The sequence below is a fragment of the Coturnix japonica genome, chromosome 2 (genome assembly GCF_054131305.1).
Source record: "Coturnix japonica strain WE chromosome 2, WE-NBRP24, whole genome shotgun sequence".
Classification (NCBI taxonomy): domain Eukaryota; kingdom Metazoa; phylum Chordata; class Aves; order Galliformes; family Phasianidae; genus Coturnix; species Coturnix japonica.
The window spans coordinates 121,461,190-121,475,556 of record NC_140664.1 but is presented as its reverse complement, the minus strand read 5'-3'; the positions used below and the strand labels follow the sequence as shown (position 1 = coordinate 121,475,556).

The following is a 14,367-nucleotide window of genomic DNA, read 5'->3' as shown; positions in this document are numbered from 1 at the left end:
TAGAGATTTCAATAATATTCAGGCTTCTCTTCCTTTCCCTTATAAATTGATTTGCAATTAAAATGTCTGATGTTTACCTGCCATTAGGGCATCAGTGAGCTACTTAGCCACATGTCTCTGAATGTGGGGTTCATGCTCCTGGGCATCTCCATTCATGCCAGCTGGCATAAGCAACCCCTGTGTTGTGAGACCTCATCTGGAGTACTGCAAATAGATGTGGAGTCCTCAGTACAGGAAAGATGTGGAACTGTTGGAACTCATCTAGAGGGGGGACACAAAAATGATCCAAGGGATGGAGCACCTCCCATAGGAGGACAGGCTGAGAAAGCTGGGGCTGTGTAGCCTGGAGAAGGCTCTGAGGAGGTGTGAGAGCAGCCTTTTGGTATCTAAACATTTACAGCAGTTATATATGAGCATAAGCCTGGTGTGCTCCAATCTAATTGCTGTTTACACAGCCATTACACGCTCTCCTTTCTGCTGTGAGAACACTGTGCTTGCACAGACTGCAGGTTTGGAATGACTTTCTGCAGTCTTCCCTTGGCAACCAAGTCTTATTTTTGTTTATTTCTCTATTTATTTGCAGGACTGAAAGCTCTATTGCATATTTCTCTGGGCTGTGAGTAACCCTGAACACAAAAGAGCCAGGAATAACTCCTTTGCTTTGCTGTCAGGCTTGACGCTGTCACTACTTTTACCTTGTTGGTGAGGAAATAAGGGCAACAGAAAGAACTGAACTGGGCAACTGGTGTCAGGGAGAGAAGCAGCGTGTGAAAAGCTCTCGTAACTCAGGTGATCTCCAGCAGCATGTGCCACACACAGGTTCCTGCTGTCTCCAGGCAGAGCCTGCTCCTCCTGCTCAGCAGTGCCACTGCTCAGTGCGCCCCTGTACTTCAGCAGGAATGAGCTCTTAGTGCCCAAAGCTGCTGTGAGCAGGATGGAAGTGCCTCACTCTTATCCTTAAAGGCTGCAGATGCTTGTGTCAGGTAAGTGCTCACAATGAGTTGTTGTACATACCCAGAACTACCACTATCATAAAGGGCATCTCTCAGCTGTAGTTGTATGTAACATAAAAAGCCTTGTATCTGTAACCTCTACAACATGAGATGCTGGGTTCAGTCTCACTTTTCAGTGAGAGTATCCTGCTCACCAGGCTGTCCCTGACTAACTTCCCCTTTAGCACCTTGGTTACTGCACAACCCCTGGCTGGGTGCTACAGCTGGTGGCATAAAAATGTGCACACCTACGGCCTCCTCCCACCAGACCCTGTGCTGCTTGTTAATCATCATGCACTGAAACAAAGGGAAGAACTAATTAATAACAATGAAAAAAAGGTGTGTTTTTCTTTTTTTTTTTTTTTTTGTCTGGGTAATCTTTTCATAAAGATCAGCTCCCACACACCTAAGAAAGCATCAGCACAACACTGAACTTAACCTTTATGTCTTCACCTTGAAAAAGGAATAAATGCAGTTCATACTTGTAGAACAATTCCAGTCCTCATTTACTCATCCAGCAAATGAGACCTTATTGAATTCTTACAGAAAGATTTACAGAAGTAATGCAGAACAAAAGTTACTTTTGTATCTTGACTACATCAATTTGAAGTGTTTTGCTTTTCTTCTAATACCCTTCATAGAGAACTGAAACCTCTCCCTTTGCTCTAGGAGGCTGTTAGTCCAGATGGGAGTTGTCCCATTTTTGCTGCACTGAAGCTGATTTTTCAGCAGAAAACACACATCAGTGAGGATCTCTTCTCTTTTAGATAAGTGTTCAGAAAGAGCTGATGCCACAGCACAGCTTGGGAAAGCTGTTTTCCTTCTTTTCCCTTTAAATATCATCTCCATAACCCACTACTTCAGCTGAAGCCTTCATTTCAGTTCCTGTAGTACAGACAAGCCTTTGGGAACTAATCTTTCCTGGAAAGTGAAGTCAATACATCAAGTCAGCTGTTAATTTTGCAAAGGTGCTGTCTCAGATAAGGGTGTGCATGAGCTACGTGTTTCACTTATCTACTACAGTTTATACAGCTTAGCTCCAAAGTATTTTGAGTACTCTTAGCTCATCAACTGGATTAACTGATATATGAAAGCAAGATTAATTTTTATTAGCTTGAAGTATCATTTTATTCAACTGATAAGAAGTATCAATACATTATGCATCTGCCAGTTATAGTCCATTTTAATTGGTTCCAAAACCTAAGCATTAAATGGGGAAAAAAGTTTGTCTAGTTAATCTGAAAACAATATTCCACACAATCAGTACTGGAGTTATCAACCGTATAGTAATTCCAGCATTGTTATGGCTTTGCAGAAAGTCATGAAGTTAAATTAGAACACATCAAGAGCCATTTTCCAAAGATTTATTGAAGTAGCGACAGGTTGCTCATACTGTGCTGGAAAAAGCAGTTTTATTAAATTCAGATACTTAAAAACAGTATTGCAGCACAAGATATTGCTATTTGTAAACTAGACTCCATTGTAAACTCTAATCCTTCAGGGAGAGTCAGTTTGCAAGATCTAAGACCTATTTCCTAGCATAATAATCTTGCGCTCATGGAAAAACTGGAGAAAGGCACTTGAAAGCTGTTTCTTTCTTTAAGACATGAACTTTTTAAACCCTTGCTGGTAAGAATTTCTCCTGCATTAAGTCTGCATCTTCACTTCAGCTTTACTCCAAGTCATCATGATGCTGGGAAGTTTCATTAATAACCTGTTGAAAAACAGAGACACTTGCATTAAGCTTAAGACAACTGTTATAAAGAGTTACAACTGAAACAAACTGTGGCACATGTGCATATCAGCATTTGCCTATGAATGAGAAGTTTAAATTGTACCTGCACATGCTTAACCAGCTCAGCTTCAATGTAGGCCAAATACACTATCCCACCCCTAATAAATGCTTCTACTGCAACAGTTTTCTAATGTTAAAGGAGAAATCTTGAGAACCTGTAACTCAACTGAACCTCAAATCTCCTCTAAAGAGAGACTGTTCTCACTCAAGCTGTTCTCAGATCTTTTTTGTGGTCTATTCCACTTAAGTACATTTGCTACATCTGCATGCCCAGCCATGCAGCTTGGACTGCCAGACGCTGCCATGTATTGATTGCACCAATCAGTGGCACAGGGTACGGAAGTGGGCAAAGGAACCAGCTGAGATAGAAATTGAAAAGAAGGAAAAAAAAAAAGAAGTTACCACCAACCTGTCCATCTCTAGTTTCCACAGTCTTAATTAGAAGCGTCCTCTTCGAGTGAGTGTCAACCATTGGCTGAGACTCAATGTTGGTTTCTACAGAAGAAAATGTATTGTTACCAAAGTGTGGATGAAACACCTCCTCAACAAACTGACCAACGTCAGTACCTGCTTTCAGAATCCCAGTTTAGTATATGAAGTCCTTCTTCTCTTTGAATGATAATGAATGATAAACTAGCTTTACTTCCTATTTATTTTCTTCCTATTCCTCTTAAAGCAGCTTCAGCAGAAATCCAAATCACTTGTTATGATATTGATACTTCCTTATGTGTACACCCAGGAACAAAGTACCACCTCTCATCCAAAATTAAGTAACTGCAAATACTGTAGTTGTGTGTAAGAAAGACTTTCAAATACAGCTGCATTTATACCAGTTCAAATACTAGAGTAAAAGGAACTATCCATGACCTTTTTGCTAAAGATTAAAAACAGCTGCCTACACAGACCCAAATGAAACAGCTTACCTCTCAGGTTCAAAGAAGCAAAGGTTGGAATAGGCATGTTAATCCTGAAGGAAAAGAAGAGATGGATCAAGTCAAACAACGGTACAGAATCTCAAACAGTAACTGGTAGAAAGTAGGTGTCTGCATGTGATTTTTACCTGCTCTCTTCTCCTTCCAGCAGTTTTCTGTAGGTAGCAATCTCAATATCAAGAGCCATCTTTACATTCAGCAGGTCCTGGTACTCACGAAGATGGCGAGCCATTTCTTCCTTCATGTTCTGAATCTCATCCTGCAGGCGGCCAATAGTGTCTTGGTAGTTAGCAGCTTCAACAGCAAAATTCTCCTCCATTTCACGCATCTGGCGCTCCAGGGATTCATTCTGGGAGAGAAGAAAGTCCAGTACAATTACAGTTCAGCCACTCCTTCTAATGGCAAGGCCCTTCATTACTTAAATAAGAAAAAGCATGAAGGGAAGTTGAACAACAGTGTCCTTTCTGAAAAGGCTCAAACATGCCCCCCTTTTATCATCTCCTTATCCTCCCCTTGTGAAGCCTTGTGAGTGAGGTGTCTGATGAGACATGTTTAACATTATGTTACCAGACAGCAAAGCAAACCCCCACAGTAAGTCAAACACATACAGTACAAGTCAGCACGCAGATAGTATTTGGTGAGGGAGTCTACAGGTGTACTAAACAGTTATCTCCATTTCAAGCCAGCCTTTCAAGCAACTAGATTCTAGAAAATGCAAGATCTGCACTTTTCCACTGCTCCCTCAGGCTTCGTATAGCACATTCTGTAATGTTTACACCTTGAAAAAGACCAGTTCAGTACAGCAATCTGAGCAGTGCACTACACAGTACATGCAGACAAATGGAGCCCAATGAGTCTTTTTCAGGAAGGATGGGTACACTGCTGCCTTGTACGGGAGATCAGCTGCAGCCACATCCATCCACTGAACTACAGCACAGTGCTTAAAAAGCTGCATCCGGAAGAACATCATCTACTTACACTTCCTTTAAGGGCATCAACTTCACAGGTGAGAGACTGAATCTGTCTGCGGTATTCATTAGCTTCTTGTTTGGCCTGGCGCAGGGCATCATTGTTCCTATTAGCAGCTTCGGAGAGATCTGCAAACTGTAGAAACACCCAGTTTGGTTAGCATAACTCCTCATTAAAATGGTGTAACAGGCTACTTCTAGACCCAGGATTTGGAAGCAACTGAAGCCATTACAGGGATGTTCTAGCACATGAAATATTTAAACATGAACATTACACTGAACTTCTCTATTCCTGATTGTTATGTTTCAGATCCTTTCATGCATTTATTCATTCCTTTCTTAAGTATATACTTAAGAACTGCCTCCAGCTACAAGAATAAGGAAGAACAGGAAATGAGCCCATTAGTTTGATGCTGCACCTAGGGCACAAGTAATGTTTCCAACTGTATTCTTCCCAGATCAATAAGTTTAAAGACTACCCTACTCTGCGGCTGTGCTAGCATTCAGTACAGAAGGAACACTGAGTGCTACAGCAAAACTGTTACCTAAAATTCATTTGAATGCCCGCTGCACCTGAATAATCCTACAACACATTTTACTTACTTTGGACTTGTACCACTCTTCAGCTTCCTGAAGATTCTTAGCAGCAACACTTTCATATTGTTGACGAACATCACGCAGGGCAGCAGTAAGATCAGGCTTAGAAACATCCATATCGATTTGGATGTGCTGTTCCTGGAGTTGAGCCTGCAGTTCCCGGATTTCCTTAGAGAGAAGGAGACAGTGTTAATAAACAACACTATGCAGAAAATGCACAGGTTAGGACTCGGGGCCAGAGCCAGAGAGTTTAGTTGTTCACTTGACTGACAGTGCCCAGACACAGACCTCATTATTCAGCTTACCTCATCATGAAGCTTCTTCAAGAAGACAATTTCTTCTTGCAGGGACTCAACTTTGCGCTCAAGATCAAGGCGCGCCAGAGAAGCATTGTCAACATCCTGATCAGAGAGAAGAGAACAATTAGTAATCTTATTTTTGCTCCTTCCAGCCCCAGCCTCAGAAATCACTATATGCTGCTTTATCACAACTTTGTGAACTATGCAGCATATGAAGATGTCATCTTTGCTATGTTACTGCTGACACACATCATGGTGGGTGAACATTTTGTTCATCTCCTATGGACTCCTCAGTGACACACCACAGAGCCCCTTGGCTCCGCAGATCACAACTTGAAGGCACTCTGTTAAATGTAGGGATGTGTGTGTAAGGACCACAGACTACACCAAGCAGTTTGACAGATGTCCCTGGAGGGAAAGGTATGAGCATAAACACAAATGGAGTCAGTCACTGCTGCCTACACCCTCGCATTAGCTGGCAAATACTCCACCCTTTGCTGGACAGAGATAGTCTTAATCAACAGCAAAAATTCATTTAAGGCACAAGAGATGATACGCCACGAATGTTACATGGAAACAGTGTTAATTTGTTCAAAAAATAACTGAAAATTAACCATTGATCAGTAACTTCTTACATTTTAAAGACAAGAGTAAAGCACTTTATAAAGGGAAGACATCCTTTCACATTGGCTGCCCGGTTATGTTCCTATGGTATTAATATAAGCATCCTGTTTTCACAACTTGCATTACAGCCAGTCTGTATTTTGTCCAGAACATAAACATTACTCATCAGCAGCGCTCACTATTACAACACCTCTGAAACAGGAAGAGTTTTCTTTAGGCTACCAGGACGCCATCCTTTGGTTTACTCCTATCCCGGGATTAAGGTTTTTGCACCAGAATTCTCCAGCATTCATTATGCAGCAGAAAGCCCCTTTGATGTGTTATGAAAGTTTCTTATCAACTCCAGTTGCACACCACAGTTCATCTTGGCTCTGTTTTCCAGTTCAGAAAAAAAATGAATTCCTTAACGCATTTGTTCTCCTCCCAAACTCCAAGACCATTCTAGAAGGAAATTACACAACTATGACCTAACATGTTTACATGACTACTGAGAAATCCAAAGACTTGCCAGTGGATTTTGCACAAGCCTCAGTACTAAAAGGGATTATTTTTTTCCCAGATTCAAAGAGCTACAGAAGTTTTAGCAACCTCTAATATGCAGAAAGCATCTTAAACTGGAGGCTTGTTCAGTACATAATGTGTATTTCACTGTATTTTCGCTAAGTGCACTTACTCTGCACACTTTAGAGCCATGTAGATGAAAAAGGTATTAATAGCCTGAGCAAACAAGGTTTCAGTCACACATATGAGTAATTGGACTGACTACGTATTGATTTTATCTGAAGAGAGTCTTTAATGGCTGAACATCCTCATTTATTTCAGGAAAGCCCTTGTTAGCCAGGAGCTGACCTGTGTGCCTTGTCATGGGCTCAGATCTGTTCCCTGCTGTCAGAGCATCTGACAAAGCTGCGGTACATAACTTCCTCACTAATTATGATGCCTCTTTTGTTGCACAAAGCAGTCACCAAATCCCTAGGCTTATTTGATGTAGAACACCCCGCAATATACGTGGAAAGTAACGTGGCATCCCTTGTTTAGAGGAAAAAATTCAGTAACTCTCAAGTGTACTTTCTCATCTAAATCAGCACGTTAGAACTACTCTGTTGTGGCAGGGAAAAACTGGGTATACTTTTGTTCAAACCAAACCCAGCAGCACGCACTATTTGTGCCACTGATCAACTCAGACAATGATCTGCAGTTTTTACATGTAAAGCTGAGTGGTTACGTGGGCTCAGTGCATGGGCAGAGCAGCTGGAGGCTGAGCGACAGGGCAGGGAAGCAGACAATGAATGTGAGGCACGCACAGCACAGCTCACATAATAGCCCGCAGCCTTCACAACGCTGTGTTGCTTGGACAGAGAGGAAGACGTGCCTTGAAGTGCACCAGAGAAGCACGCATGATTAAACTAGCTTTAAGTCAAAGGAGCTTGTGCTTGAACTCTAGTAATTTGAAACAAAAAGGGGAAATGCATCTGCACTGACTTGGCAACTACTTGGATGGGCTCAGCCCTAGTAACACAGCAGCCTGGGTTAAAGGCAATACCTGGAGCTGCTATTTCAAACTTCAGCCCCCAGAATGTCAGTGGACACCTCATTCCCAGCCCCTGCCATGTGTCTGCTCCCACACTGCCCCACTAAGACCACCAGGGAAATGCTAAAAATCAAATGACAGCTTCCTACATGGTGACGCCTACTATTGCCTATGCAGAGCTCTAAGATGGTCAGCCTGCGCCCAGCTGTCTGGAGATACAGGGCAGCTGCTTCCAGCTCAGAGGAGTGATAGCAGTGTTTTTTCACCCCAGCAGTTTTCAGGAAGTTCTGTTGTTTTGAGAAGGCACATTCCTAAAGGTCTGCTCGTCCAACCAGCCCTCAATCCACGCCAAGAGCTGGTTTTGCACAAATCAAAACTTAAGCTCAGAACTTTCCACAGGCTTCACAGTTGGTTCTGGCTGTCACATCGGCTTTGGTTCAGCTGTGTGACACCGCAGCTTCCTACAGACTGAACTCTGGCGCACTGTATGTTACATTAACATCTTTGCTTATAAGGGATTGAATTCTACATTCTTCATGCACATCAAGGGGATACAGACAGCTGCTGTGAGCTCATCCCGAGGAACCCATTGTCTGCGTCTGATCAGCAGACACCACTGATAGGAAATACTTCAAATCTGGGACAGTTTCCTGAGTGTGCAAAGTGATGCGGCTCATCCAGAACCGAGTTCAGTATTTTACAGAGTCTCCCCCAGGAACGTGCCCCCACCATTACACATTCGGTAGGAATGCAGCCCACGGCAGCCTCCCCTCCAACACAAAGGGATCCATTATTTCAATCTGCTGCCACCACACCGGCCATAATGCCTGGATCTGCATTCCTCGGTGAATCCCATAGAAACCATTAATACCCTTCAGCCCGGCGCGCAGATGGCTGCGCCTTTTCACAACTATTGGATCAGAAAGCGATTCCACGTCGGAGCGCTTTTGTGGAGCCGGCCAGACCGGGATAAAGTGGGACAATAGCCTCACCCTCCCCTCCGGACTGCGGCACCCCCCTAAAGAGAACAACGGGGAGAACAAGGGGCTGCGCCGAGCGCCTTTTGTGCGGGCAGAGCCAGCCCCCAGCCCCAGCCCCGACCCTCCGCCCCCAGCGCCCCGCGGCGGCCGCGCCCACCTGTCGGAAGGACTGCAGGGTGCTCTCGGCCTCCTCCCGCTGCAGCATCTCCTCCTGCAACCTGCAAGCAGCGACACACGGCCGACGTGAGGGAGGGAGGTGAGGGATGTGAGGGTGGGTGCCCGCCCCGCGCCCAGCCCCGGCCCCGCACTCACTTCTCCCGCAGGCGCATGATGTCGTCGGCCAGGTTGTCGCGCTCCACCTCGACTCGGGCCTTATCGTTGGTCAGCTGGTCCACCTGCCGCCGCAGCTCCCGCATCTCCTCCTCGTACAGGTCGCCCAGACGGGACGTGCCTTTGCCCTTGAGCTGCTCCAGCTCGGCCAGCAGGATCTTGTTCTGCTGCTCCAGGAAGCGCACCTTGTCGATGTAGTTGGCGAAGCGGTCGTTGAGCTCCTGCAGCTCTACCTTCTCGTTGGTGCGGTTCGCCTTGAACTCCGTGTTGATGGCGTCGGCCAGGGTGAAATCCACGGCGTCGTGCATCCTCATGGGCGGCATGCTGCTCCGCAGCCGCACCGACGTCGCCTTGGTGGCGTACACGCCGCCGGGCGAGGCGGACACGTAGCGGGCGCTGCTGGGCCGGAGGGCGCTGCCCAGGGAATAGCGGGTGGTGGACGTGATGTAGCGGGTGCCACTGCTGGGCCGGCTGCCCCCGCCGAACATGCGGCGGTACGAGGAGTTCTTGCTGCTGGTGAAGCTCATGGCGGCGAGGAACGGAGCGGCTTTGTAATCCGGGAGCGGAGCGGGGCTCGGAGCGCGGCGGGCGAAGAAGGGCGGTGGCCCCAACTCGGGGCCCCTCTTATGGGGCGCCGCCGCCCCGCCCCGCCCCGTCCGTCTCCAATGGCCGCGTCCGAGCGGGGAGGGGCGGGGGGGAAGGGGTCCGTGAATAGAGCTCGGGGACAAAGGCGGCGGGACACGGGGCGGTTGCCGAGGTTCTTTGGGGCCCTACGCCCCTCCGACAGCGCAGTGATTCCGAGGGTAGGACGGGCTGCGGTGCTCCGACAGCGCTCCCAGCACGGGCCGAGCGCTTAAAAATGCGTCTGTGCAACTTTGTGCGAGCCCCGTCCCTTTCTCCGTATCTTGCTGAAAGTCTCCGGGATCGGGGGAGCGATGCTCGCTATTCGCTAAGGGCTCCCAGACATCCAAAGCGGGCAGACAGAAACACGAACCGTCGATAGGTTTGGGGTTAGCTGCTTCCGACGGCACCCGCAGCCTCCCGTCCCGTGCTCAGGGCTCAGCGCTCTCCCCGCAGCTCCCGGGGACCCGCCCAGCCTCGTTGATGCCGGCGGAGCTGCGCTCGTTGCGGACGGGCGCTGCCGCACTGCCACGGCTGCAGCAGGGACACCGCTCTGCCTTCGGGCGCTGGGCTCCTGGTCACTTGGAGCGGTTTAACCAAGGGTCTGTTTGCTTTTAGTTTCTGTAGGCACACGGTCATTGTTTCAATAAAGAGCTCTTACAAAAAGCTCGTTAGAAGTGATCCCCAAAGAGCCTCAAAGGCAGGACGTGCCTCATGCTTCTACTGCAACTGCACTATCGCAGTGGGGCTGCCAAGTGAGACAGGAGAACCAATAACGTTGGCGTAAGATTGGATGGGAAAAACCGGAGCAGCAGTAAAAGAATTCCCCAAGACCATTTTCAGCGTGAGTGCAGAGTGGCGTAAGGGAGGTGGTGAGATCCCTGTCCTTTAGGGAACATAAAGCTGGGCTGCCCAAAGCCCGAGGCACATTCTCCTAGGGAACTATCCCACTCTGATGCATCTGATTGGTGACACCATTCTCCTCCTTGCTCTAAAAGTGACCGACACAATGCAAAGATATCTGCACTTATGGGGTGTAATGCTACCACTGGATTTAGTTTTTCTAACTTGCAGTCCTGCAGAAGCAATGTCTATGTTGGGAGTTCTGATAAACCTAAACATGAGCAGCGGGCAGGTAGTGAGGTGATGTCCGTACCCCAGCTCACAGTAGGGTTGGCTATTGCCCTTCAGGTGTTGTACCTTATGGGAAGAATCAGAGCCCAAATATTTAATTAAAGTTGTAGTGGGAGATTTTTGGTTGGCTGCTCAGTGCCTGTGTTCCTTTCTGTGCTGTAGTTTGGTTCTGATGGCGATGAGAAGGAACACAGGCAAAAAGCTCAGAGGGAGGCAGCAAGCAGCTCCCAAGGGAAGATGCTGCACTCAGCTCACCGGGAGCTGTCACAGATTGCTGGGCTGCTAAGGTGCACTTGGCTCCATCTGCTTCTCTTAATGACCCACAGCTTGTTTATGCTCCACAAAACCCTTATGGCAACTGCCATCCTTCACTCCGACAGTGCTCTGCCCCTGAAATTCAGGGAGGTGTTTGTTCTGGTAAAGAAACAGGACCTCTTTCCCTCTTGTTTTGGATATAATTTTCATATGTTTGTGTCACTGGTGCCATATGTGCTCTTGGCCACCTGCCTCATTGCTGTTTCTCTGTGAAATTTCCCTAACAATACAAAGATAGTCAGTTATAAGGACTGCAATAAACCCCTCTGTACCTTCTGCTGGTGGGCTCTTACACAGGTGTGGAAATGAAGTTTCTTATACACCTGCAATGAATGTAGCCCATATTTGCATCCCAAGCCCAAAGGGGAATGTGAATTGGCCTCTGTGAAAGATCTCTGCAGTTCTTGTCAGGAAAGTCTGAATCTCACCATAGCTGCAGGAATCACAGAGAGCTGAGGAGGGAGGGCAGAGGGGAGCTGATGGCTGCAGCCAAGAGGATACAGATATACTGCTATGTACTGAAAATCTGCTACACTAAGAATAAAAATATCCCTGTAATAGTCTGGAAAGACTTTTAGTGAGGGTTCTGCTTTGAAGTGTGAAATGATTATTTTCCCCCCCCTGAAAGTATATAATGACCCATAAGCCTAAGACATCCAGCCAAAACATCCTGCCATGCAAATGCAATTCCCTTTGTTGTCGGTTTGATAAAGCAGCCCGGAGTCCTTTAGGGAGCAAGGACTGGAAGGCATCGGCCTACAGAGGCTTTCCTTCACACTTCCCCCAGGTCCATGAATATTGAACGCTCACTGTGCAAGAGGGACTTTTTCAACAGGAGAATATGAAAGAGGGTTAATGTCCTGCAGCAGCTGAATAGGGAATCTCCATAATATTCAGACACACAAGTGCTGGGGCTGCTGCTTGACTGAACGCCTTAACTTCTGTTGAAAAGAGCACTTCCTCCTTCAGTTGTCGTTTGAGAAGTCTCGGGCTTCTCTGGTTTTGAAAGCAGAAAGGCCCCAGGTTCTCGTTTCCGAATAAATAGTTATAAATTCTGTTGTAACCGTTCTGCTGGGGCAGTCCTTCCCTCTGGCTGGGTGCTGGGTGTAGCTGAGCCCAGAGGAAAGACGGTGTTCCCTGCAGCCTGGTGCAGCTCTGTACATTGTGCTGAGAGCACCTCAGGAAAAGCTGCTTCTTCTGATCCCCAAGAACCTTGAGAGAAGCTGCTGTGGGTTTGTGAACCCCCAGATTTACTAACACCTAAGTGTGTGTCCAGGCCTGTAAGCCCCCTTTTCTGAGTAACTCGAATTTATGATCTCAGGAATTGAATTGAAAATTCTCTTATGAAGGTTATTTTTCAAATTGCATTGCCTATGTTAGTTGTCATTGTTACAAAACACAGCAAATGTCTATGAGTATCCACTGCTTTTTACAAGGAAATGAGTACATTACATACTCAGGACTAACCATGTCTTTCTACAGTACTGTATTTTAATGTCAGATGAACGATATGAAACCAGTGGGTCTTTCATCACTGGGGAAGTGTTCTGATTATGACTTGTGCTGCCCAGTTGCATGCTATTATTACTGTTGCACACAAAGTTCCCCTCTATTACAGTTTCTGGTTGGCAGAGCAGGGTATTTTCTGTCCCCTTTTGTATCTCTTTTACAGAAACAGGCAATCATTTCCAAAGCCAGAACACCTCTGCCCAAGTCATGGGGTTGTCTCCAACAGTATGCAACATTCTAGCAGCACAGAGCAGAGAAATGGAAGTTTTTCAGTTCTTTCATAGGTATAACAATAAATGTAATCCATCCCTTAAAGAAAAGAAACCAACTGGAATGCTCTGACTCACTGCATTTAATGGCAGTAGCACTAACTGATGACTCTCAGCAGTATCTTTAGCAGTGACTGGGACATAAAGAACAAGATTTTCCAAGCTGACAAAAGGCATGACATACTCTGAGGCTCACTGCTCAACCTTAAACTCTAAGCAGAACTAAATGCCAGAACATGCCAAGTGCTTCAGTCTTGATTTGGGTCTCCAAAATAAAATGTAGTTTGAAATTTCAGCTATTTGTTTTTCTTGTTTTATGAAGCTTGCATTTTGCTGAAGTCAAAATGGGCAGAATTCTCAGAGGACAGAAGAACAAGAGAGGTGCATGAGGATTTTAAGTGTAAATGAGAGTAGTTACACTGTTATTTCGATCCAGTTAATTTTTATTGACATGAAAGTCCTTTTTACTCAGAGAAACTGGATTTTTAGGAGACATTTATTGCAGTAGGAATAAGAAAATAGGTATTTGGGTAGCCATGTATATGCACGTACATAAGAAAACAAAGCACACAACTGAGAAATTATGGCAATGGAAAGGGCAACAGAAATCGTAGACTGAGGAAGACATCAGAATAAATGAACATGGTATAATCAGGGCCCATTTCTTCCTATTTTTGTGAGGGGGGAAAAAGGCACCAAATTCAGTAGCAGAAGGATGTCAATTCTGAAATCTCATTGCTGAGTGGAAAAATAAGGAATATGGTACTGAAATCTGCACCGTGGTTTAATTATTGTATAGCAAGATGCAGAAAGTAGGAATGAGAGAATATGTAGGACGTGTTGAAAACTCATCTAACAATCACAAGAGCACATGAAAGAAAGCCTTGAGAAGAAAATGAATTTCACTTTATGTTTCTACAGCTTGGAGAGACAGTAAGACATTCAGGGGAAAATACAGGGAAGACAGAGAATAGTTTTTGTTACTCTTTCTTCCTCACTCGTTCCTGAGACTGACACAAAACCAGAGGAGCTATGGATTGCTGACAGGAACAGCAAAGTCTTGCTGAAAGACCGCTCTGTCAGTCCCTGTCACCTAGTGCTTTATTAAAGGTCTCGTGGCCTCAAATTCTTCGATTTGATAGAGTTAGCATCTGCTAATTGTTCTCCTACAGCGCACAGCTTGCCTAGCTCATCACAAATTAATTGAGAAAGGAAGGGGGAGAAATTCTTTCTGCACTGTTCACATCACATCCAATACCTATATTGGAACTTGTTCATTGTAGCGGAAATGCTAAGTCAGGGATTGAACCAGTGATTGAGCACCTGGTGGGAAGGCAGGGCCGGCCCAGGGCAGCTCAGGTACATACATCTGGATCCTGGCTCCACCTGTTCCCAGACCTCATTTAAGAGTTGGCAGTGGGCACATTAATATCTTGCTGGAGGTCCCTGCTTACTTTGAGGCCTTACAAGG

General features: G+C 45.9%; 1 protein-coding gene across 1 annotated transcript; it reads right to left on the bottom strand.

The window, feature by feature from the left end:
* Nucleotides 1–2,095: 2,095 nt before the first annotated feature.
* VIM (vimentin) lies at nt 2,096–9,648 on the bottom strand. The gene is made up of 9 exons (XM_015853433.3): nt 9,031–9,648; nt 8,876–8,936; nt 5,590–5,685; nt 5,291–5,452; nt 4,698–4,823; nt 3,848–4,068; nt 3,711–3,754; nt 3,197–3,282; nt 2,096–2,706 (listed from the first exon to the last, which is right to left on the bottom strand). Exons 1-9 carry the CDS (start codon nt 9,573–9,575, stop codon nt 2,665–2,667), a joined length of 1,383 nt encoding a protein of 460 aa, XP_015708919.2. The 5' UTR covers nt 9,576–9,648; the 3' UTR covers nt 2,096–2,664.
* Nucleotides 9,649–14,367: the final 4,719 nt, after the last annotated feature.

What these genes read in the sequence shown, in the direction of transcription:
- VIM (XM_015853433.3), bottom strand. Translation starts at nt 9,575, where the DNA reads ATGAGCTTCACCAGCAGCAAGAACTCCTCGTACCGCCGCATGTTCGGC. An exon ending in TGAAGAAGCTTCATGATGAG is followed by an intron (nt 5,453 to 5,589) that starts GTAAGCTGAATA and finishes CTTCTCTCTAAG; the next exon opens with GAAATCCGGGAACTGCAGGC. An exon ending in TGGAAACTAGAGATGGACAG is followed by an intron (nt 2,707 to 3,196) that starts GTTGGTGGTAAC and finishes GTTTTTCAACAG; the next exon opens with GTTATTAATGAAACTTCCCA.